This window comes from Perna viridis, chromosome 1 (genome assembly GCF_037379345.1).
Source record: "Perna viridis isolate PV_CMFRI_1.1 ecotype Kerala chromosome 1, ASM3737934v1, whole genome shotgun sequence".
In the NCBI taxonomy this organism is placed as follows: Eukaryota; Metazoa; Mollusca; class Bivalvia; order Mytilida; family Mytilidae; genus Perna; species Perna viridis.
Genome location: NC_142445.1, coordinates 65405205 through 65428163, shown reverse-complemented (window position 1 = coordinate 65428163; position 22959 = coordinate 65405205). Strand labels below are relative to the sequence as shown.

Here is a 22959-nt window from a genome sequence, read left to right as displayed (position 1 = left end):
TTATATGCCCATCTTAGAGACGGGACGTATTATGGTATACTGTTGTCCCTCTGTTGGTCCGTCATCTACACTTTCGACAAAAACTCAAAAACACTTTCACTAACTTTCATGAAACGTTGGTGAATTGTTCATATCTATAGACGTAAGCTCCCTTTCAATTTTTATAAATTTCAGATATTTTTTTCCATGTTATGATTTTTTTTTGCTTAAAAAAAGGGGGATTTTCAAGTTTTCAGACAATAACTCGAAAACGCATTAACCAACTTTTATGAAACTTTGATGAATTGTTCATATCTATTGACTTAAGCTCCCTTTCGATTTTATAAATTTCAGATGTATCGTTTCCATATTATGAATTTTTTTACTTAAGAAAAGGGGGATTTTCAAGTTTTCAGACAATAACTCAAAAACACTTTCACCTACTTTAATGAAACTTTGGTGAGTTGTTCATATTTATTGAAGTAAGTTCCCTTCTGATTTTTACAAATATCAAGTTTTACTTTTCCGTGTTATGAAATTTCACTCTTTAAAAAAGGGCCAAGGAAATTTATTTATTGAAAAATTGTTGAGAACGGACCATTTGTTATGATAGTGCCAGATTTTTTGTCCATTTGTTTAACTACTTTTTTTGGGGGGGAAGGGGGGGGTGGGGTGAGGGGAGGGTATTTGACAGGGCTCACAGTATTTCTAGTTGATCATATAACTTCATTAAAAGCATAAGAACAAGTTAAAATGGCAACAGGCGTATCATGGTATTAAAGCGCAGCTCTTTATTCAACCTTATTGGTGCTTAAAGAAATGAGGTTATTTAGAAAGTTGACCAAAATTATTGACCTATGACCTCTTTCTCTATTGATGAGCCTATATTGAACAAACTTCTTTATATCCTTACTGGCAGTGAAATTTGGTTAGTTTTTTTTTTAATAATTATTTTTTTCCAGAACAACAAACTCAGAACTTCGATTTATTTTGGCACACAATCCTTGGCATGCTATCTGAAATAATTGTTTGCTCAAAATGCCCCATAAAAAATGAGAGTATGGTGGTGTATATCTTTATTATAACTTATATTCACTTTGCATCTTTATTGGGAAAGTGCTTGTGTCACTCTCTCCTTCTTTTTATTGTATAATTTATTAATAATTTTGTCATTTGTTATGGTTTCAGATGCCGAAACTTAAAAGATAGTACATGTACTATAAATCCTGTGTTGATACATTCTTATATAACAAAGGAATTCTAATGTGAACTGAAAAGAACATGGGAATTTGTTGTTCAAAACCTAAAGAAGATACCTCTGTGTCCTTCAATGACATTTCTGGTAAAAGTGGTACCACTGACAACACACAGAAGAAAGAAAACAAGCGATACACACAGGATCCAACGATACCAAGGAATAATACAGCTGCTGGAGACTCCCAACTTGCTGGTTGGTATTATATGTCATTTAATCTATTTATTTGGCTTTGTTTGGAGTGTGCTCACTATTATATACGGAGGATTTCTCCGTAATGGCATATAATCACATACCCTGTTTGTCTGACAAAATTCATCTTCACTAGACAAGGGTTCTGGTCATGTCCTCTGTACCACAACCCTTGGCTTGCAAAGATCGACAAAATTAAGCAATAAACAGGTATGCAATTAGGTGGAATTCACTGAATTTAGGTTTGTTTTAAACTTTCATGAAGTTGGAGTTTACTGATGAAGGTAACATTATAAGAAGGTAATTATCAAAGGGGGTTTTGTATGAGAAATTAGCATTTTCCTTTATTATTCATTAGAAAAAATTAATAGTATATAATTGGTTTTGTTATTTCAGATTTTAATGTTATATTTCTTCATCCCTTTTTATCTGAATTTTGTATATAATTTACCTTTGAATTGGGATCAAGAAGTCATGAACCTTTTTTTCCTTTTTTTATTTATCTCTATAAGGGTTTAATTTCACGAAAAGGTTTTAAATCTCGAATGTTGAAGAATAAGCAAGGTGTAATTGTAAGAACAACTTACAACATGAATAGACCAATTACTAAGAACCTGTACAAATTTACTTTTAAGCATCAAGATGTAAAACATTTCTTCTCCAATGTAGTATATTTCTTATATATCCTGAATTATGACAAGTAAAATCTACATCCATGTAAAATTTCCAAACTACTTATTTTAAACCACCTTGGATGCTATTAATAACTTAAATTGTAACTGGTCATTGTTGACTACACACACACTTAAATTAATATGTAGTTGTACATGTAATTTTCAATACACAAATAAGGAAGTAGACAAGTTGTATCAGTTTTGTGTCATTTTAAAATGGGAAACAAAAGTTCAAAATCAAAGCAGAGACCAAAGGAGGAGAAAAAAAAGAAAAAAAATTCTTCTCAGAAAGTAACTGTTACAAATGGAGCAGCTGTTGATCAAGATAAAAATTCTCATAATACTGTAGGTGCTACAGGCCAGGATGATAAAGGTAGGGGTAACATCTTCAGAAATATATGTATGCTTAAAAAGCTTTAGAGTTAAACTTTATTATTTTGTATTTGCTTATAAATAATATTAGTCAGTTGAACGCTTTTATTTTCACACCCTGCAGGCAGTACATGTTGTTTTATACCTGTGGACAAACCTTCATATAGTTGATAGTGTTTGTAAACAGTTTTTTATAGAGTGCAATGCTTATGGGAAGGGTGCTATGTAACTAGGAATAATATTGACCTTTGATCCCATCTATATATATACTCTTCCTGGTTGAGATAAATGTCCTCTCAGTCTTGTACCTCTATAATTTGAATATTTAAATCTTTTACCTATTTTCCTCTCCCTAACCTGTTCTCTACTTTAGAGTTGAAACCTGCATTTCAGGCCCTAGTGCCACAAAACTTGAAAAATTACTCAAGTCTGAGAATATTCATAACTGTTTGTGATATTACCAATATAGAAGATTTTGATTGAAGCCACCATGGAAGTTAAATATATTCTCAGAATCAAGTATTTTTGTTTCTAAGTTTTGTTTCTTGGATTATTTGCATTCTGAATTCCTCAGAAGTTTTTTTTACTTTTTTTCTTTTCACTCTTACTATTTCCCCTGTTTTTGTGTCTCTTTCTCCCCTTTTCTACTTCCTCTTTCATAACAGAATGTTTTTTCTACTACTTCTATTTTTTTGAGATTCATTATATTAATGATGTGTTAAATTGAAAAAAAAATATTGTAATTAGAACATTTTGAAGTTCTTTGGAAAGAAATTGTGCTTTCCATCTTAACCTTTTGATATCTCTCAAGTTATTTTATCTTGACCATTGATTACAAAAACCGAAAAATATAGATATAAACTATCTAGTCTTTTTTTTGTGAGATTTTCAATCAGTCTTAATACCAAAGGGAAGAAAAAGACACAAAATGTTAATATTGTTCAGTTTTGAATAGTGAAAACAACTTAGTATTAGTTTAATTTAGTACATATATAGTGCTGAAAATAGATTTTGACAAGTTTTCACATTTTAAAAAAATTTTATTCACATATATAGTTGCCAGATATTTAGCATGATGACACTTAGTTTTCTCCTCGTCATCTGTTGGTTAAGTAGTACAGGAAGTGATGAACATGGTACTGTTTAAGCTTGCCACTTGTACCTCATCCCACTGTTAATACATCTACCAAAATATGTTGTAAAAATATACAGTATATAAGTCTGAAATAAAATACTAAATTGAAATTTTTGTGACCCCTCCTTTTACCATAGGTGATATGTTGTGACACTTGTTTGAAATATATTGTTGAACATTTATATTTTTTTTATTATAGTACATGTAGTTTGAACTTTTTATATGTAATAAGGTCAACATGTGGGATACAAGTAAATACCTGGTGTAAATTCAGAAATTTGTTCATGAATTGAACGCCAACAGAATGCTATTTTTTTCACAGTTTTATTGTTGTTGTTTGTTTTACGTATTTCCTGTTTCTACATTTTTCTCTATGATTATGTCAATTTAGTTCAGACTGGTTACCAATTTTCTGTTCCTTTTTTATGTCAAAACTTTAATTATTTTTTTTCATTTTTATGTTATTGATGGTAAAAAACCACACATTTAAAAAAATAATATGATTTTTATTTATGCAATATTAATGAAACCCTGTTTCAGTCATATTTAAAAGGACGTATTTTATTGCATTTACGACCCCTTTCACATTTTTTTGCAATAACTGAAACATTGCAATTAATTTCCAATGTACATGTACATAAGGAGTCCTCTATGTATGTTGCCCTTGGAACTGGTTAGTGACTTCTATGCCAGTTGTTACCTTGCTGACATCTATAGTAGAATCCTACAGGGATTTAGTAATTGTGTTTCCCCATAGAAAAACCAACAAAACATTTATAGTTTTAAAATACCAATATGAATTTTATTGCATAATATTTTTAGATGAAAAGGTGTTTGATACTGAACAAAAGACATGAGTTTAAAAGGGTTGACATAATTCTGGTATCTAATCAAAGCATCATACAATCGCTGGGCTGAGATTGATATTTCTTTAATACTGATGAGAACTGTGACCAATTTTATTTTGGATGACAAATATATTTTTATCAGTGTTAGATATTGGTTCTTGACAAAAGACATGAGCTCCCTTAGTAAAAATGTACAGAGCAGCTAGAGTTTGTCCTTTGGACAGTAGAACAGACATTGTGAAACATAACAAATGCACCAGCATAAAGCTTGAATCCAAAATTGTAAATACTTACAAAGGTCACAATGAGCTTTTCAACAAGGGTAATAAAGTAATAAACAATAGTTAAAGTTTTACATTGGAAACAGACTTAATCATTTTTAGAAATTTTGGGCTAGCCAACCTGGGAAAAACTTATTTACATGTATAATGTTGAATGATTTCTGTCTTTGAAGGAACCAAGGGGACATTAAGAGCCTTGTATGATTATGATGCCAGAGCTGAAGATGACTTGTCTTTCAAGAAAGGAGACTTGTTGTTATTACTGGATGACAGGTATAGTTGTAGTAATAAATGATAATCCACAATCACTAACAAGGAAGCTATACTTTATAACAGCTGAAAACACAAAATTCTATGAAAAAAGCTGCTATTTAGAAAAACATCTTCCATATGCATATAGGTTTATTTATTACAAAAAATATAATTATGGTTAAGTAGAAAAATGACTGCTTAATGAATGTTTTTTTTATAAAAAAAAAAGAACATCCCATGAATTTGTATAAAAAATTAAAGCATTTGTGAAATAAGGATATTTTTAGATTATATTGAATTTAGAATCACTTTAAAGTTACTTTATGTCATTATACACATACTACCTGCAGTTGAGGGTTGTATATTATATTACCACACAAAGGAAGAATATTGCCCAAGATGAAGTTGAAAAAGATATTTTGTGCTAATTATGAATATTCTGAATATGAGGAAAGCGAGAATACACAGGATAACAATAGCTATCACTCAACCCCACAATAATAAAGGTAGTTTGTTTAAAATCATATTCTGCTTTATTAAGTCCAGTGAAGTGTAATGAAGTTTTGACATTCTCCGTGTTTAAATAGTGTTCCTTACAGTTGGTTTTGGGAGAGCATAGATCCTCTGTCGTATGTTCCCTACAGTTGGTTTTGGGAGGGCTTGGGTGATCTGCCTTATGTTCCCTACAGTTGGTTTTGGGAGGGCAAGGGTGGTCTGCCCTATGTACCCTACAGTTGGTTTTGGGAGGGCATGGGTGATCTGTCATATGTTCCCTACAGTTGATTTTGGGAGGGCATGGGTGGTCTGCCCTATGTTCCCTACAGTTGGTTTTGGGAGGGCATGGGTGGTCTACCCTATGTTCCCTACAGTTGGTTTTTGGAGGCCCCTGTACTATGTTCCATACAGTTGGTTTTAGGAGGGCATGGGCCCCTGTCCTATGTTCCCTGCAGTTGGTTTGGGGGAACATGGGTCATCTGCCCTATTTGATGGATTTTATAAGTGCAGTGCCTTTTTCTGTCAATTTTTCCCAAAGGGTGATGTGCCTTAAAATTTGCCTCTAACATGCTAAGGTGCCTTTTATTTAACCTTGATTACCCTGCCCTTTTCAATATCTGCAGGGAACACTATTAAGATATTAGAGGGTAATATGATAAGTAATTCTGGTGGAGGGATGTTCCTAGGTACAAAGAAGCTTATCCTACTTTTTGCTTAAATACTGCTGAATGATTTCATATTGATTTTTTTAGATTTATATTTTGAAGCATATCTGTCAAATTTTATCTTGAATATTGATATGACAGTTCTACTGGTGTTATCAGAAAGGGGAAATCCCATTACATGTATAGGATAGGTGTATGTCTATGTGTAAAGGTGTTTTGAAAAGTGTTTTTTAATACACAAAAACTACAGGTACAGTTTTTGTTTTGGAAGTAAAGATTGAGCATTTGTCACATACTGTTATTAAGCCTGGCAAGCTTAGAAGTTATCCAAAGGCAAATGTAATTAAAACTATAGAATATTTTCCTTCATTTTTATAACAATAATAAGAAATAAGTTTGCACTGGAAGATTATTTTTGTGTGCCCTCCTATTTGTTTAAAACTGTCAAATTTGCAAAGCAAATTTTTGGTTGCTCCCTCTGGACTTGAACTCGTACCTCTGTGACATCTATGGCAACACCGCCGACACCAAGTCCAGCATATTTTAATATTGCATAAATAATTGTTTATGTTTAGAGTAAGGTAAACTGAAGTTTATTTTTTTCATTTTGGAGAAATTTATAACTTTATGATCCATTTAATACAATATTTTTACTATGGAAGAAAAGATTTTTTTCCATTTTTTTTGTAATTCATTAGTTATTTTAGGCTTTATATGTACCTTAGTTTTAAACAGGAAAACATTTTGTCTCATTTTAACCATTATAACTGTTTTAGTTGATATTGTTGTATAATTTCAGTCAATTTGTTCCATGTTCTTGTTACTATGGTTTAATACAATTTCTATATGTCTGTTTAAGAGACATAAACATGTACATTTATGAGGATTGGAGTTTTTTTTCTTTTCTAGTCTTCAGACTAATCTACCCATATCATTGTTCAAACAAATAAAATTATTGACATATTTTGTTGAAGATAAGTTTGGATTAAATCTATATGAGAACTCCATGACATTAGATTTATGCTCCAACAGGGAATTGAATTTGACTAGTTTTTAAACCTTACTATTATATTGTGATACCAACATGTATTACTGGTATTGAAAGAGTAATCAAGGGAACCAAGGTTATAGCGGTAATCAAAAGAATGTAATCCGGGGACAAAGACCAGACATGGAAAACTGACATACACAACAAAGAACATAAAGTAACTAAAATCATACATACAAAGTAACAAAAGCAAATGAGCAACTCGGACTCCACTGAAAACTGTGAGCATGGACCAGGTGCTCCGGTAGGGTAAGCATCCTCAAAATTGACAAATGTTTTTCTCTTTGTCTTTCAGTCTGTCCCCTGATACCTCTTTTAATTTTGAAATGTGATAAATTAAAAGGATTTTTTTTTCAGTCTTTACACAAAATGTTGAGTACTATAATAATCAGATCTAGTTAGGTGGATTTCAGAATCACAATTCAGGTCTCCACTCATGCTTTTTGACTTTCTTTGACCAAGGTTTTAATGGGAAACTTTGATAGTAACATTAGGGCTTTAAACTGAACATTTTTTGGCAATTAGTGGTAGATGATAGCTAATATTTTACTCCATGATGGAAATCATGAAAGTACATGCACATATGAAAATATGTATGATTAGTCGAAATTTTCTCAGACCCTGCAGCCCTCCGCTATTTCAAGTGGATATTGATTTGTCACCTGATACATCAGTATCCATATAAAACAGAAGAGGGTTTGAGGGTCAGAGCAAATCGGGACTTGTATATGATAAGTAAAATTTCAGAATAGTTTATAAGTTTTGATGATCTGAATTGTTTGATATAATTTTATTTCATTACTGGTTTGATAATATATACTCAGTGTGATGTTATTTTAATGTAAGGTCAATAGATTCAAATGTCCTAATTTAGGAAAAGGAAAAAATTAAAGCTTAGTTTTTAGTTGAGCACATTTATTTTTTGTAATAAAAATAGTTCCTGTTTAAATTGTGACTGTAGCTTTCTTTTTTCCTTAATCTAGCTGTAAAAAGGTGGTTTATATCTGGTTTCATAAGCTATCAAAACCCTAGTTAATGTCGTTGCTTTCCAGATTTTAATTCATTTCTTCTCCTTGATTCAAACATGAATAGAAATTTTACTTCCTCAATTTTAAGTGATATACAGGTACATGTAAATTTATTTATCTTTGAATACCCCAGTATTTAAACTATTGTTTGAATTTATGGCTGTTTTATCATTGACCTTTAAAATGTGTACCATTTTTAAGGTGTTGGCAATGCACTTTGCACTTGTTTGTACAATGTAATTGTAAATTGAATGCATCTGTCTTTAAATCACTTATACAAATTTCTTATCATGCATTCATTAACATAGGTACAAATATACCTTGATGCATTGGGTTTTAAAAAGTTATCATGGATTAGGCCATATTTAATATATTTTTCGTTTTACAAATTTTTTTGACAAAACCTATTGGTAGGAGACAGAAAAGAAAACTCAACTGTTGTTAATATTTTTCATTCAAAGTTCATACATTCTGTATATCTTTTTTTTTTCACCATGAGACCTTTTCTGTCTTGACAAGTTTGAATTTTAAAAGCAATGTTCAACAACTGTCACCCAAACATAAATTTTGATTACTGCATGCAGTTATGAAATATAATGATAAGTAAAATTCTGGGACAGAGAAGAAAAAAAATCATCATTTCTAATGTTTTTTATTTTAAAAAACTTGCCCAAATTTAGGTAGCAGGGTTCATAAATAAAATTTTAAAAGTATATATGACCAAATAACATTTGTGTTAAATTGAGACTGTGTGGTTAAGGCTTTATTTTGAGTGTTAAGAGTGGGATATTTTTGTCATTAGTTAGTTGATTATATTGTTCAGTTTTTATTGGAAGAAGTAGTTTCAAAAAATGTCTCCTCTGCCATAAACTAAAAAAAAAAAAAAAAAAAAAAAATAATAATAATAAAAGTATTTTGAAAAGTACTGTTATTATTTTTATTTTATTATGGCTTAAAATTGAAGACTATTTAATTTTTTGATGGAATTGCTTTCATTTTAGAAAATATTAAGCGAAAATCCAATTATATGTTGATAGTTCTCTCTTACATTAGTTTATTAAAATTCACAAAAACAAATCTTTATAATAAGTCTTTTGCACTGAAAAAGGAAACTTTTTAAAATTATCCAATTTATTATATTTTATATTAAAAATAAAAATGAATACTAAAACTGTGTAAAAATCAAAGTGACCAGGTCAGATGAGTCACTTTTTTTTTAAATCTGCACGTAAGTCTGAAATGTACATGATGTCAATGAGTAATGTCGTTGATTGATTATGATTATGTTGATTGATAATAATTACGGTAAGTCAAGTGTACTTGTAGGTGTTACTTTAATATTATGTATCCGTATGTAGATATTTCTGGCCATTAATCCAATTAATAATCTGATATTAACAAAACAGGACTTTGAGAATTAATTGAATGTCGTTTCAAAATGGAATGGATAGAATGAAAAAGAAAACGTTCAAAAGAAATTGTCATGATGAAACTTAATACAAAGTTTCAAAAAATCAGGGATAGGTTATCGAAACTGTAAGTTTCTTTGTGCTTATTTTTGCTTACTTTGTTTTATTTTCATTTATGTACCTAAATATTTAAATTTTGATATTGCATTTTTAAGGGAAGTAGCTTCACCAATGATCATTGATCTACAAATATATTCCTCACATTGAATGTTTCAGCATTTTTTGCATTTAAAAAATACTATGGCCAGGACAAGCCAAATGCATTGAAAGTAAAAGAACAATAAAACACATTGATATTCACAAATAAATATACCATGAAACCATAGGTAGTTTTCCTTTCTGTTTTATTTGTCTTGTTTTATTCTCTGATTTGATGTAAATTGAAGGTTTAATATGACAATCTAGAGAACATTTTGTAATGGTAGTTAATCACAAAACAGAGCTGCCAAAATTACTTCACTTCACACTTTACTATGACATTTTTTCTAAGGCTGCTTATTTAAAATCAGGAAATATTAATACTGTGTTCAGTTTGTTGCAAAATGTGACTTTAAGTTGGTAGGGGACTAAAATATAAAAAAAAATTGATTGCTTGTAAATTTGTTTTTATATTTTTGAAGTCTTATCCAGTCAGCCTTTCAAGTGACTCAGATTTTTTTCTGTTGAAGAAAATTAAATTGCCAAATGCAGTTGAATTTAAATGAACCTTTTCTGGCTGTTTGGTTCTATTGTATATAATTTCTTTAGAAATATCCTAAAATTAGAAACATGCAATTTTACCATTAAACTTCTTTAAATAATGCAATAATGTAAAGCAGGAATGTCAAGGCTATCCTTGGCTATTTCCTTATTTTTATTTGAAATGATTTCTACCAAGATCCTATATCTTAACCATTATAACAACCTAACAAGCAATTTGAATACATATGTCTATCAGTACCTACTCATGGTTATATTATGACTTCAATAAGAAATACTGAAAAGCCCCATTTTTACTTTTTCTGTTAACTGACAGCATGGAGGCAAATTACTCAAATATTTTATCAATATTCCTACACTTTTGAAGTAAATTACAAATATGATTTTAAAGTACATATTTTCAGCTTAATTTTGACTACTTTTGATCAGAATACACACAAATGCACTTACAATCCATAGGTCTAGGTTCAGTGTGTTTTGTACTACATAGGGGGTGGCCATTTGACCTGAAAGTGGTTAGTGAGACCTTACACTTATAAGTCTGCAGTAGAATTATTCCCCTGTTTATAATTTATACTATGACTTATTTTCTTGTATTTTAGTAGCCGTTTCACTCCTGATATATTATTGTTATATTGTCTTGTATTTTAGTGATGCTGATTGGTGGTTTGCCCGACACTCTGACTCGCGATACAACAACACAAAAGCTGAAGGATATGTACCAAGGAATTATGTAGCAAAAGAAGACTCCTTGTATGCTTATGAGTAAGTTGTAGATGCCAGAATGATACAAGGTCAAATGTTATGGTAATTTGTCAGTTAACCCAGTAAATCAAGTTAACACCAGTTGTGAACAAGAATTGTGTAGACTTTGAAGCTCAGAAGACAGATAAAATGATGATTATGTACTATAATGGAAATTTACTTCAGTTTTCATAATTTCTAGGGAACAATAATGCTTATTTCAATTCAGAAATTATAATCTTGAAGTATCCCTTGTGCTCTCTTTATAAATTGACTATTTAACTACCTAACTGTAAATTATTAAGGCATACATATACAGCTAAAGATGATCTCATTATTTAATACTGCTATAAAATTGGTTCCCTTGATTATTCTTTAATAAATCTATGGATTTGTTCAGCTTCTTGAATTAAAAAAAAATACATAGAATGTAAGCTTAGCTTCAACAGATGTAATGGCTTTCAAATGTTAAGAACCCTAAATTGGAAGATGTAGGGCTAATCTTTAAGATAAAAAAATTCATGACAGGGACATTGTCAGCATATTATACATGTTTAGTAGTGGAGTAATACCAATATATATGTTTTCTATAATGTTTACAAAATGGCAGACCAGGAAGTAAAATATTAAATAAATATAGGGATTAGAATATGATGACTGAAATTTTTAGTTGGTTTTGAATTCTTAATTTTATAATGAAAGTGAAACTAGATTTAGTGTAATGTAAATAAGGAAATTAGCTTCTATTATAGATTTCAATGTTTTTGTCAGCTCTTCATTTTACTCTTCTTTTTATAAGTATAAGAGAGTAGTTTTTCCAGTATGTAGTATTGCTTTTGTTTAAGTAGTGCCCATTGGGGTGTCTCAATTGACAATCTTTCCTTAAATTGATATTACACTGACAGGGTCCATTATGTAAATTTTCAGAGTCTTACAGTGATTCATACCTTTTCTACCTGTTATTCAAACTTCCATCCTTTACTTGGTGAATTTAAACAACTTAAAAAAAGGCAGTAAGAAAATCCCACCCACTCTTTTCCTCTATTCCCTCTCCTAAAATCCACTTCCAATCCCACCCACTCTGTTCCTCAATCCCCTCTCCTAAAATCCACTTCCAATCCCCCTACTCTGCCCCTCAATCCCCTCTCCTAAAATCCACTTCCAATCCCACCCACTCTGCTCCTCAATCCCCTCTCCTAAAATCCACTTCCAAACCCACTCACTCTTTTCCTCAATCCCCTCTCCTAAAATCCACTTCCAAACCCACTCACTCCTACGTCCATGCACCCCTTATTTCTTGGTTCTTGCCCTCTGACCATCAGCCCAATTATAGTCAATCTCATTTTCTTACAGTAAAGCTTGTCAATTTTCAGATGGTTTATGGGAGCTTTTTCTAGGGAGGGTTTATAGATAACATCTCTATTTTCAGATGGTTTATGGGGGAGCTTTCTCTAGGGAGGGTCTATAGTTAATATCTTTATTTCTGGATGGTTTATGGGAGCTTCCTCAAGGGAGGGTCTGTTGTTAATATCTTCATTTTCAGATGGTTTATAGGAGCTTTTTCTAGAGAGGGTTTATAGTTAATATCTTTTTTTCAGATGGTTTATGGGTGCTTTCTCTAGGAAGGAAACAGAAAGGTTGCTTTGTAGTAGAGAAAATGATGGAGGTTCATACCTCATTCGAGAAAGTGAAACTAGCCCAGGTAATTTGTGAATATAGTGCTCTAACATATTCAGTTTAAAAAAATTTTCTGTCTGTAAGTAGCAGATGTCATATATATTTTGTTTTTTTTTTCAGAATTTTGCACAGAACTTTCAAAACAAATTTTGACCTGACTGAATTATTTTGATAAGTACCCAAGATAAATGCAAAGCAGTGTTACTGTGAAGGTCACTTTGTTCGTGAATTTTAGATTTCATGGTTTGCAAAAATTTCTTTGATTTTTGGATTTCTAGTAACTTTTACTACTTCCTCTTGTGCATCAAAGTTTTGAATGAAAATAGTAACTGAACAGTGGAACCCACAAGACTTGGTACCTAACAGTCAATAGCTCTGCCACAGTACATAAAAGTCAATGAATGAAATGAAAAGCAAAGTGCAATATATATTTGAAGTTCCCTTCAACTAGATATAAACACCTTCCCTTTGACAATTTATAGTGAGAAAGTATGAAAGTTCTGCATTTCCCACTTTTGCGACAAAAATATTTATTTCTCTTTAAGAAACAAGTATTCTAATTACATAACTAATATAAGAAGTAAGAAAAAGAATCTGCTAGATAATGCAAGACTAGGAGACCCTCTGACAGAGCCTTGTTATTGAACTTATAACCTACACTTGGGTATTTGATATTTCTCAGTACTATTGGATTCTAAATCTCTCATCCATGGTGAGATAAAACATGCAACATTAGTGAAATCATAATGGAATGTTTTTGACAACTAGCAGCAAGCTAGTTTTTTTTTTTTATTATTTACATACTTAATACAACATAATTCATTTTAAAATGGAGAAAAGAAATCAAACACCACTCTAAATTGCAAAACCAGGAAATTTTAGTTATCCTCAAGTAAGGCTTCAGTGTTTTCTTACTCAGCATAGCCAGGAAACAAATTAAATAATACCCTTTGATGGGTGAGATTAAGCTCTTCTGTCTTAGATAAATAATTTATTATTATGGAATCATTATTGAAATGTTGGTCTATTTTACAGGGAATTATGTACTCTCTGTTAGAGACAATGATGAGGTTAAAGGGCCAACAGTCAAGCATTACAAGATCCGTAACATGGATAATAATGCAGGATTCTATATTGCTGCTAGACGTGTGATGAACTCATTACCTGATCTTGTCAATCATTATTCACGTAAGTTGTCATAGGTGAAACAAGGGGCCTCAGAGGGCTTAGACCCCTTCTTATGCTATAAAAGTTTGGTTCATTATATAGAAAAAAAATCAGAAATAACTGGATTGTCCCCCCCCCCCCCAAATCTTAAGGTCAGTTAGTGACACCCCTTTTCTGGAGGTTTCTTGATCCTCCACTGATTGAAACAATATCTGCATATAAACTGTAGAAATAATGAATAAAACAGTAGATGTCATGTTGTCATTGTATGACTTTGTGGGAACTATTATTTACAACTTTCTTAATATATTTCTAAAGTATGAATAATTTTATTAGCAATAATAAAAAAAAAAACATTTTAAAATTTAACCATAGGCCATTTTTAAACAGAAGTCAAATTTACAAATTCTGTGTTAAAAGACCATTTGGATGATGTTTGTAAAAATGTACATGAATTTGAAAATAGTAGAATGGAGTAGATTTATTGCTTTCTGGTATCTATATGTCTTTACAATGTACTAGTATTTTGATTTTCATCTTTTCATTTTCAGATGATTATTAATGAACCAACCTGTTAAATTAAGATTTTACACAATGCTTGTGTTCATAAAATGCATCAGTCTTGATTTTGGTTATTTAATGCAGGGGATTTCTGTGGTCTAATGTCTAATGTTTTCAACTAAGTGTTGTTTTTTTTTATTCCAGAGAGTGCTGATGGTCTATGTAGACAGTTAGTTGCACCATGTCAGAAACCAAAACCTGTAATGGACGATTTGTCCAGAGATACCAAAGATGCCTGGGAAATATCAAGAAAAACAATTACTCTAGAAAATAAACTTGGTGCCGGACAGTTTGGTGAAGTCTGGAAAGGTAGTTAATAGATTATAAAAAAATATTTTAAGCTCATTGTTTTGTTTTTTTGGAGATAGAAATACTGACTATTTGATCCTTTAGTACACCATATATCAGCAATACACCATGTATCAGCAATACACCATATATCAGCAAAATTGAGATTGTTTTCCTCTTCCTTTAATTCTGTGTAAGTACAGTCTACATAGTATATTATTTAAATTTGATGAAATATATATGTTTAAAATAAGTAATAGTTAAAATTTTTCTTTCAAAACTAAATTTCACTTTTATGTGTAGATTAAAAACAAGGCTATAGCAACCACTTCTGTTCTCACTACTACAGGCTGATATAGAAAACTGTATCAAAAGGTTTGTCCAATAATTGTGAAATGAAAACAGTAATAAATGTATCCAATGTTTATTGCAATGTATGGTTATTTACTCTTAATTGAGGTGGACAAGTAAAATTATTTTATTTATTTAATAAATTTATAGGTACTTGGAACAGGACTACACCAGTTGCCATTAAAACACTAAAACCAGGAACAATGTCCACTGATGCTTTCTTGGCAGAAGCTCAAATCATGAAACAATGCAAACACGACAAATTAGTGAGACTATATGCAGTGTGTTCTGATGAAGAACCTATTTATATTGTTACTGAACTCATGTCCAAAGGAAGTTTACTGGAATATCTGAGATCAGATGAAGGAGCAACTCTAAAATTCCCACAATTAGTTGATATAGCAGCACAGGTATTTTTGATATGTTACCATGGTGATTTGTGGAATCGATTATAAGGACATTTTGTGAACACTTAAACTGGAAACAGGAAATATCATTTAAATTAATCACTGATTTAAAATTTAAAAAACAAAAAAACAAAAAAACTTAGAAGTACAGTAAAAATGCGGTATGTCATATTTTATTTTGGATAATGAGGTGTGTAAGAAGGATTTTTCAAGTAAAATGACCCTGTTTATATGATAAACCAACAACAAAAAACACGTCCGTGACCCAGAAAATAAGGAAGATGGGTACCAGGATATATGATGTAGTCTCGTTTTGAGCTTTAATCAATTAATCTGTTGCAGGTCTTATGTTTTAACTAATACATTTTTTTTCTTTACAGGTGTTAACTTGCATACATTGATGTGTACTTTCTAATTTTTAGACCATTTTATTTTTGTCCCGTAGACTTTTTTTAAAACTGTCTTTGTGTTTTTATTCTGTTTCATGCATACGCAAATAGAAAAATAATTAGACACTTGTGAAAGAGTATTCCAGGGAACCAAAAGAATGTAATCCAGGGACAAAGAACATAAAGTAACGTAAATCATACATACAAAGTAACAAAAGTAAATGAGCAACTCGGACTCCACTAAAACCTGGGAGCATGGACCAGGTGCACCATTAGGGTAAAAATTTGCATTATCTTTTTATAGATTGCTAGTGGAATGGCATACTTGGAGTCCAAGAAATTTATACATAGAGATTTAGCTGCTAGGAATATTTTGATTGGTGATAATAATGTAGCTAAAGTAGCCGATTTTGGATTAGCTAAAATTATAGAAGATGATGAGTATAACCCAAAACATGGTAAGATTTCTTAGAAACATTTAAGGAGTCAATTTCATTTTTATTGGTGGTTGGTTTGAATCAAATTTTAAATAAAAAGGCAGGATTCAGGTACAGACAATAAACGTGTTGGGAACCTGGGAGTACTAGTAAGGTGCATTGTAAAGAAGATTTTTTTGTTTTGCTTTCCCAATTTCGATTAAAGGAGAAATAAATCATTCCATTACTACAGTATAGATTATTTAAGAAATTAATTCCATTTATCTGATTTTAATCAATGAAAGGTAACCAATAAAATGATGAAAGAAAATGATCTGATTTTGCAGGTTCAAAGTTCCCAATAAAATGGACTGCCCCTGAGGCTGCTTTGTATGGAAAGTTTACCATTAAATCTGATGTCTGGTCATATGGTATATTGCTGGTAGAACTGGTTACACATGGACAAATACCATATCCTGGTAAGTAGACAAGCTGGCTGTATTTAGTGATTTACAATCCATTATTCACATGCAATGAGCTTCTCCTGAACTGTCAGCTGGATTTTGATATTTAATTTATGATCTGAATAATTTTTGTGTTTGAGAGAATTTTGATTAACACAGCATGTGCTCAGACCTCTGGTAAAGTTATAGGAATTCAGTTTAGAAGAGAAAGGGAGAGAATTTATAAGTTCATAAGGCTTCAGGCAGTGTTTTATTTCAGATATATGGAGAAGCATATAAAATCTCACATCTTTTACAATTTTTTTTAAGTACTGGTACATATGATATAAGGGTCTTTTCATTTCCCTCGAAAATCAGAGAAATGGGAACTAACACAGTACTGAATGATTTCTCCACACTATATATGTCATTTTGAAATTCTGACTTGATAGTGCCAAGACCATCTTTGCCCCATCTGCACATTGTACAGAGTATAACTACTGGTTGTAAATTTGTAAGGCTTAAAAATTTGAATATTTTATTTTTCACATTCAGGTATGCAAAACAGAGAGGTATTGGAGCAGATCGAGAGGGGATACAGACAACCAAAACCAGGCAAATGTCCTGAAACTATGTATGACATGATGAAGAAATGTTGGGATAAAGTGCCGGCAAACAGACCGACATTTGAATACTTATTTAACTTTTTCGATGACTATTTCGTATCTGCAGAACCAAATTATAAAGAAAGTGATGACTATTAGTGTGTTTGGGTAGACAAGACCATTTATGTACATTCAGTATTCATTGCAACTTAGCCAATTTGATGTAAATCCATAATATGTGGTCATCTTGAACAACACAGTTCGGTTTATGTTAAAATCACAAATGGATTTTGTCATTAGTGTAAAATAGGGCAAACCAAGTCACATTTTGTTCTTTTTTAAAAGACCAATTACTTCAACAATGATTAATCCTAATTGTAACAGTGATAATCTTTCTACAAAGTTGGTCTACTGCCTTTATCTAGGCATTTAGGATAATGTATTTTAGATCAACTTCGTCATTGTAGAATGCATCAAAGACCAAATGTTATATAGTAAAAACCTTACTTTAAAGGAGAGTATGTTTAAACGAAACTTTTAGTGTCTCGGCTCTGAAATAGATGTATGTACTCCATACAAAAGTCCCTGATCACCCATAAATGTTAGTCAATTAGGGGTTACAACAACCATTATCATGACGTAACTAAAGATATCAAATTATGTATTTTCTAAGGCAGATGAACTTATAACTGATATTTTAGTTGGCTGATGGCTATCATATAAATGTTACTGTTTGGAATTAAAATCATTGATGTTATGGAGCATTGTTAGGTTGGCTGGTTATCACCCTTTTCACTTTTGTTTATGTATTAGTCCCTTATAATGTGCTAGAGTTGTCCTGTCATTCTTACCAGTTGGGTAGTTTTCCTTTACAAAAAAATCTTCTCATGGATGAAGTTACATATTATATGATGACCTTGAACAGTACCTTAATTAATCATTTGTACACACTAAAGTTAATGGCTGTTTTTCATTGATATGTTTCATTTTCTTTGAAGGGGATGTAACTAAAAGAAACGTTCCACTGATCCCTCTAATGTGCAAATGGAAGCTTAACATTAGTGCAAATATGGACACAAATAGTTTTGCCTTTTATCATGCAGGTTTATAATGATTTTCTACAGCACTTTCTCTAATTGTTTTAAATCTTCATTTGTAAGTAGTTCATTGTTATTTTAATTGTTTGTCTATGCAATGATCAAATTTTAATCACAGTTTATAAACTTACGTGTATTTACATTCGTCTTAGCATAATTTACATCGAAACGGCTTTATAGAAGAATATTTTTGTACGATTTATTGTCATTATATTTGATAGTTGCCTTATTGTTTTTTTTAACTTTAAGAAGTGATGGTTTTTATAATATGTTGTACATAGAAAAGAAGATTTTAATGCATTCCAAACCATGATTAAACTAGAGTCTCATTTCTAATTACATGTATAAGTACTGTAAACTTGGATTTTTTAAATTGGTGTACCTATTTTTTTCCCTTTGGTACAAAACGATGCAACAAATAGTACTCACAAAGTCCAGCTCCTATACCATGACACATCTTGTCCTTTCCAAATTAGTGAAAATTAAGACTAACCCTTCTATTACACATGATAAAAATTCTATTTGTAGTATTCACATCACATCATGATACTGAGTAATGATGATAAATTACCAGGAGCTGGTGATTCAGTATACTACGTTCAGACTGCTATAGAATGTGCTTCTCAATGTGAATTAGAATGTGTATTACTTTTATTCAAATCCATTGATGTTAAAAATCTTCAGTCTGTGTGAATGCATTTGTGGATTTGAATTCACATTTTATGTTGCATTGAATGTGCATTCTATGTATGTGTGAACTAGGCATTAGTAATAAGTCAATGTTTTTATTGATATATTTATGTTGACGATGGTCTTTTGGTAGTTATAGAATCTACTGAAAAGTTTGGATGATAGTGCAATTTTTTTCTGAGCCAAGCAGGTGAATAATCAATTTCATATTTTTTTCTGAAATGGACCACCGCAATTGGATGTTTTTCACCTATTCTTCTTTTCTATAATGTTCTTTTATGTCAGTTTAAAACATGTCAGCTCATTCCTGTACACTTTGTGCTCACTGCTGGATGCATTTGAAGTGTGCTTGTGTTAATACCCAGTGTCCAAGACACCAACAACTTTATTGCAAGAACATTTTGTGACATGAAATGTGTTTTTATAGAGAAGATTTTGATAGCACTGTTATTGTATTATACACATCAAATTTTGAGAATTTTATTTTTGCAGAAATTTCGATTTAAATTGTTGTTGTTGTATTTGAGGTTTTATTGTATGTTGATAGGGACAATCATACTGTTCATATCATTGCTGAAAATTCAGAAATTATTGAATGCATTTTATAGTGTGATTTTATTGAAGAACTTTTGGATTGCAATTATTAGATAAAACAAAAATATAACATTACTCATGCTATTAAAATTTTTTTTCTCTCAAATATTGCAATCAATTCTGTGTACAAATCTCTTTGAGACAGAAACTTACAAATCAAAAGGTTTTTTTTTGTAATTATCACAAATCAACGGATGATTCATGTTTGATGTAAATGTTGCAATATCTGAATTTACTGTTATTCTAAAAAAAAAAAAAACATAAGACCTATCTCCGCAATTATGTGAATAATGTTAAAGTTAATATTGAGACCTTTTGAATCTTTTTTACTGTGACTAATGAAAATAAAATTTACAACATGAAACTTTTGGCATTCTTCCTGTGTAAAATCTGTACTCAATTCTACAAAAAAAAAGTTGTAAGTGTAGAGAAAAAACATAAATAATGACTTCATAAGAAAATTGAATTTTGACGTCATATCTTATGCCAATTTTTCCACTTTAAAAAAAAAGACCTTTTTTTGATATTGACTACCAGTGACTGTTATTTTGAAAGACATTCTGCTACTTAGTAAATATTTGCAAACCCATTGGTATGACATCAGTAATTATTTTTTCAGTATGATACTGTAATGAGCAATTAACCAATTTAATGATACACATCAGTCTTAAATCATTATCTGTTGAAATATAAAAATAAAAAGTAGGAATTCTGAAATATTTATAATTAGCAGCAATTTACTTGGTGTATTTTTGATATAATTCAGAACTTTAAGCCAATGGAGGCTTCAATATTTGGTAGTTAATTATAACTACAATTGAAAGATTTCTGTCAGGTTATATTCAAACAAACTTATTTGAAAAAAATGAGGTGAATTTACATTCAGTATTGAATATTTAATTTGAAATGCAATATTTTGCCATTATGTGTGATTCCTCCAATGTCATTATCGAAGAAACTTTTTCTGTCAGGCCTGAGATATTTAGTTCTACTTACCAAATAAAGAATAAAACAAAGAGGATAACAATATTGTCTTGTTTATCACTTAATTATTGAGAATTGTTATTTATTTTTTTTTCATTACAAGTGCTTATATTAACAGTATATTCTTTCTTATATTGTATAAAATATATAAAATTCATAAATGTGTTCAATATTTTTTGTTACAGCCAAGTATTACTGTTTTTGTCTCCCCTGTTAATATATCAAAGGAGGCGGCACTGAGGTATTTTGTAGCATTGGCAATGGTTTCAATATCCATGCATTAAAATTTCTATGTTTTAAGATTACATCAGTTCTGTATGAATTAATTGTGCTAGGTTAATTATACTTGGTATGTGGTTGGAGCCCTCATTAGTATAACCATCACAATTCCTCTTGCCTGAAATTTTATGTTTTATATTTTACTTAAACATCACTTTATCACAGATACTTAGTATAATACGTCCATAACCTATAAAATTAGTAAAAATGTCACTAGCAAATTTTCAATAACAATAACCATGTACAGCAGGCAAAACATATATCTGTGATAAAAGATGTTTTTTTATTTTATTTTTTTTTGTATTACTGCAATTTAATATGAATTCTATAATGGTATGGTGCTATTTGGTGTGAAGCCATTCAATGACACGTAGTCACTTCTTTTTTGTGCAATGACTTACATGTAAGGATTATGGTCTCAACTTTCAAAAAAGTAGGGACCAATAATGCAGTTTATAAAATAAAGACTACTTCTGCAGAAGACCCAAGCAGTTGGTGGCACATACTAATTTTTTTTTCCAAAATATTTTCGTTCATTAGAGACCACAAACTCATGTTTTCTAAAAAAAAAATTAAAATAAATACGGAACATTGGTTTTTGATTTATTAAAATAGTAAGATTGAAAGAAATTACAAAAAATACGAGAAATCTTAAGATTAGGGGAAAAAACTCTTAAAATCTGTACATAATTTTGTTGATTTTTGGGGAATTTTTATCATATTCTGAATCATTGTCTTTTGATATTTAAAAAGCCCTCTTCTCTTGTACATCATAATAAGAATCTGACTGGTTTCTACATGAGAGATCTTAAGTATTAGTGTATAGATATTGATGAAATTGTACCACAGGTTCCATGCCTCAAAAGGAAGATTTAGATACTGTTTTGGGGTTTGTGACCTAACTTTGGCCGGAAAATACAAGTGTTTTATTTTGATTTAGGGATGTTTGCTTCAGTTAAATGTTGGGATTATTGCTTCAGCTAAATGTTTTTGTGAAATTGTATTACAAGATTTAACACCACGAAAGAAAGGTTTCAATTTATTTTGACATTAGGTATGCAAATAGGGGCTAAAAGCAAGCATTAAATCTTAACAAAATAGTATAACTTACGAAGCTGTCTTTCTAAAAATCAGTGAGAAGGTGATTCATGCATGTCAAAAACCCACAAAATTCAGTTTTATATCTTGTTCAGAAACCGTTATAGATCACATAACCAGTCTCAGTTTTTCATTTGGTTTTTGTGCTTTTGAGATAAAATTCATATAGATTGTACATAAAGTTAGCACATTGCAAGAGTTATTTTTCTTGATTTGGTTGATTTTAGTGGGAGGTTAAAGTTTAGTGGTTTCATATGGTTTCATACCAAAATCATGATTGACATTCACTGTATGGGTTTTGGAGCCAAAATCACGTTCTTGGCATCTGGGCAATAACTTGTGTAAAATGAATGAATCTCTATGAAGCTGAGCTACAAGGCTCCATACTACAATAAGAAGTATTCAAGAGGGTTTTGGTCCTAACCATTCTGGAATAAATAAGCAATTTCACAATTTTATTACATGTACTTTTACCTTAATTGACAATTTAAAAGTCTGTTGACCATTTTCAGTGCTGTGTTAACCGCAGTCAAAGAGTTTGAATGCTGTGGTGGCTATAACAGATTTAAACGTTATTATGGTTCCAGAATGTTTTCATTTTACTTTGTTTAGAGCTTACATTCCATCCACTCCCGTAAAAAAATGAATACAATAAAACATTTCTGTGATTTCAATGAAAATGATTTAAGAAATGGACAGTTTACACCTTGCTACAATGTACTTTAATAAGACCAAATATTGAAAAATACATTTAATTACTTCTTTACTTCATTTAGT

The 22959-nt window shown here is 30.8% G+C and overlaps 1 protein-coding gene across 9 annotated transcripts in view; it reads left to right on the top strand.

Annotated features, from left to right (window-relative positions):
* Window positions 1–20970, top strand: part of LOC148629884 (proto-oncogene tyrosine-protein kinase Yrk-like) — a 40277-nt gene extending 19307 nt beyond the window's left edge. For 5 of the 9 annotated variants that reach the window (XM_088559126.1, XM_088559110.1, XM_088559133.1 and 2 more), the window contains 10 exons: window positions 1168–1429; window positions 4910–5009; window positions 11044–11157; window positions 12735–12838; window positions 13849–14001; window positions 14686–14850; window positions 15331–15590; window positions 16281–16434; window positions 16740–16871; window positions 17391–20970. In XM_088559126.1, the coding sequence (XP_088415252.1) occupies window positions 1261–1429; window positions 4910–5009; window positions 11044–11157; window positions 12735–12838; window positions 13849–14001; window positions 14686–14850; window positions 15331–15590; window positions 16281–16434; window positions 16740–16871; window positions 17391–17599 (1560 nt within the window). In that variant the 5' untranslated portion in view covers window positions 1168–1260 and the 3' untranslated portion in view covers window positions 17600–20970. Of the gene's footprint in view, window positions 1–1167; window positions 1430–2449; window positions 2474–4909; window positions 5010–11043; window positions 11158–12734; window positions 12839–13848; window positions 14002–14685; window positions 14851–15330; window positions 15591–16280; window positions 16435–16739; window positions 16872–17390 lie in introns of all 9 variants that reach the window. The other 4 variants (XM_088559093.1, XM_088559076.1, XM_088559102.1 and 1 more) reach the window with 1 other exon arrangement.
* Window positions 20971–22959: the final 1989 nt, after the last annotated feature.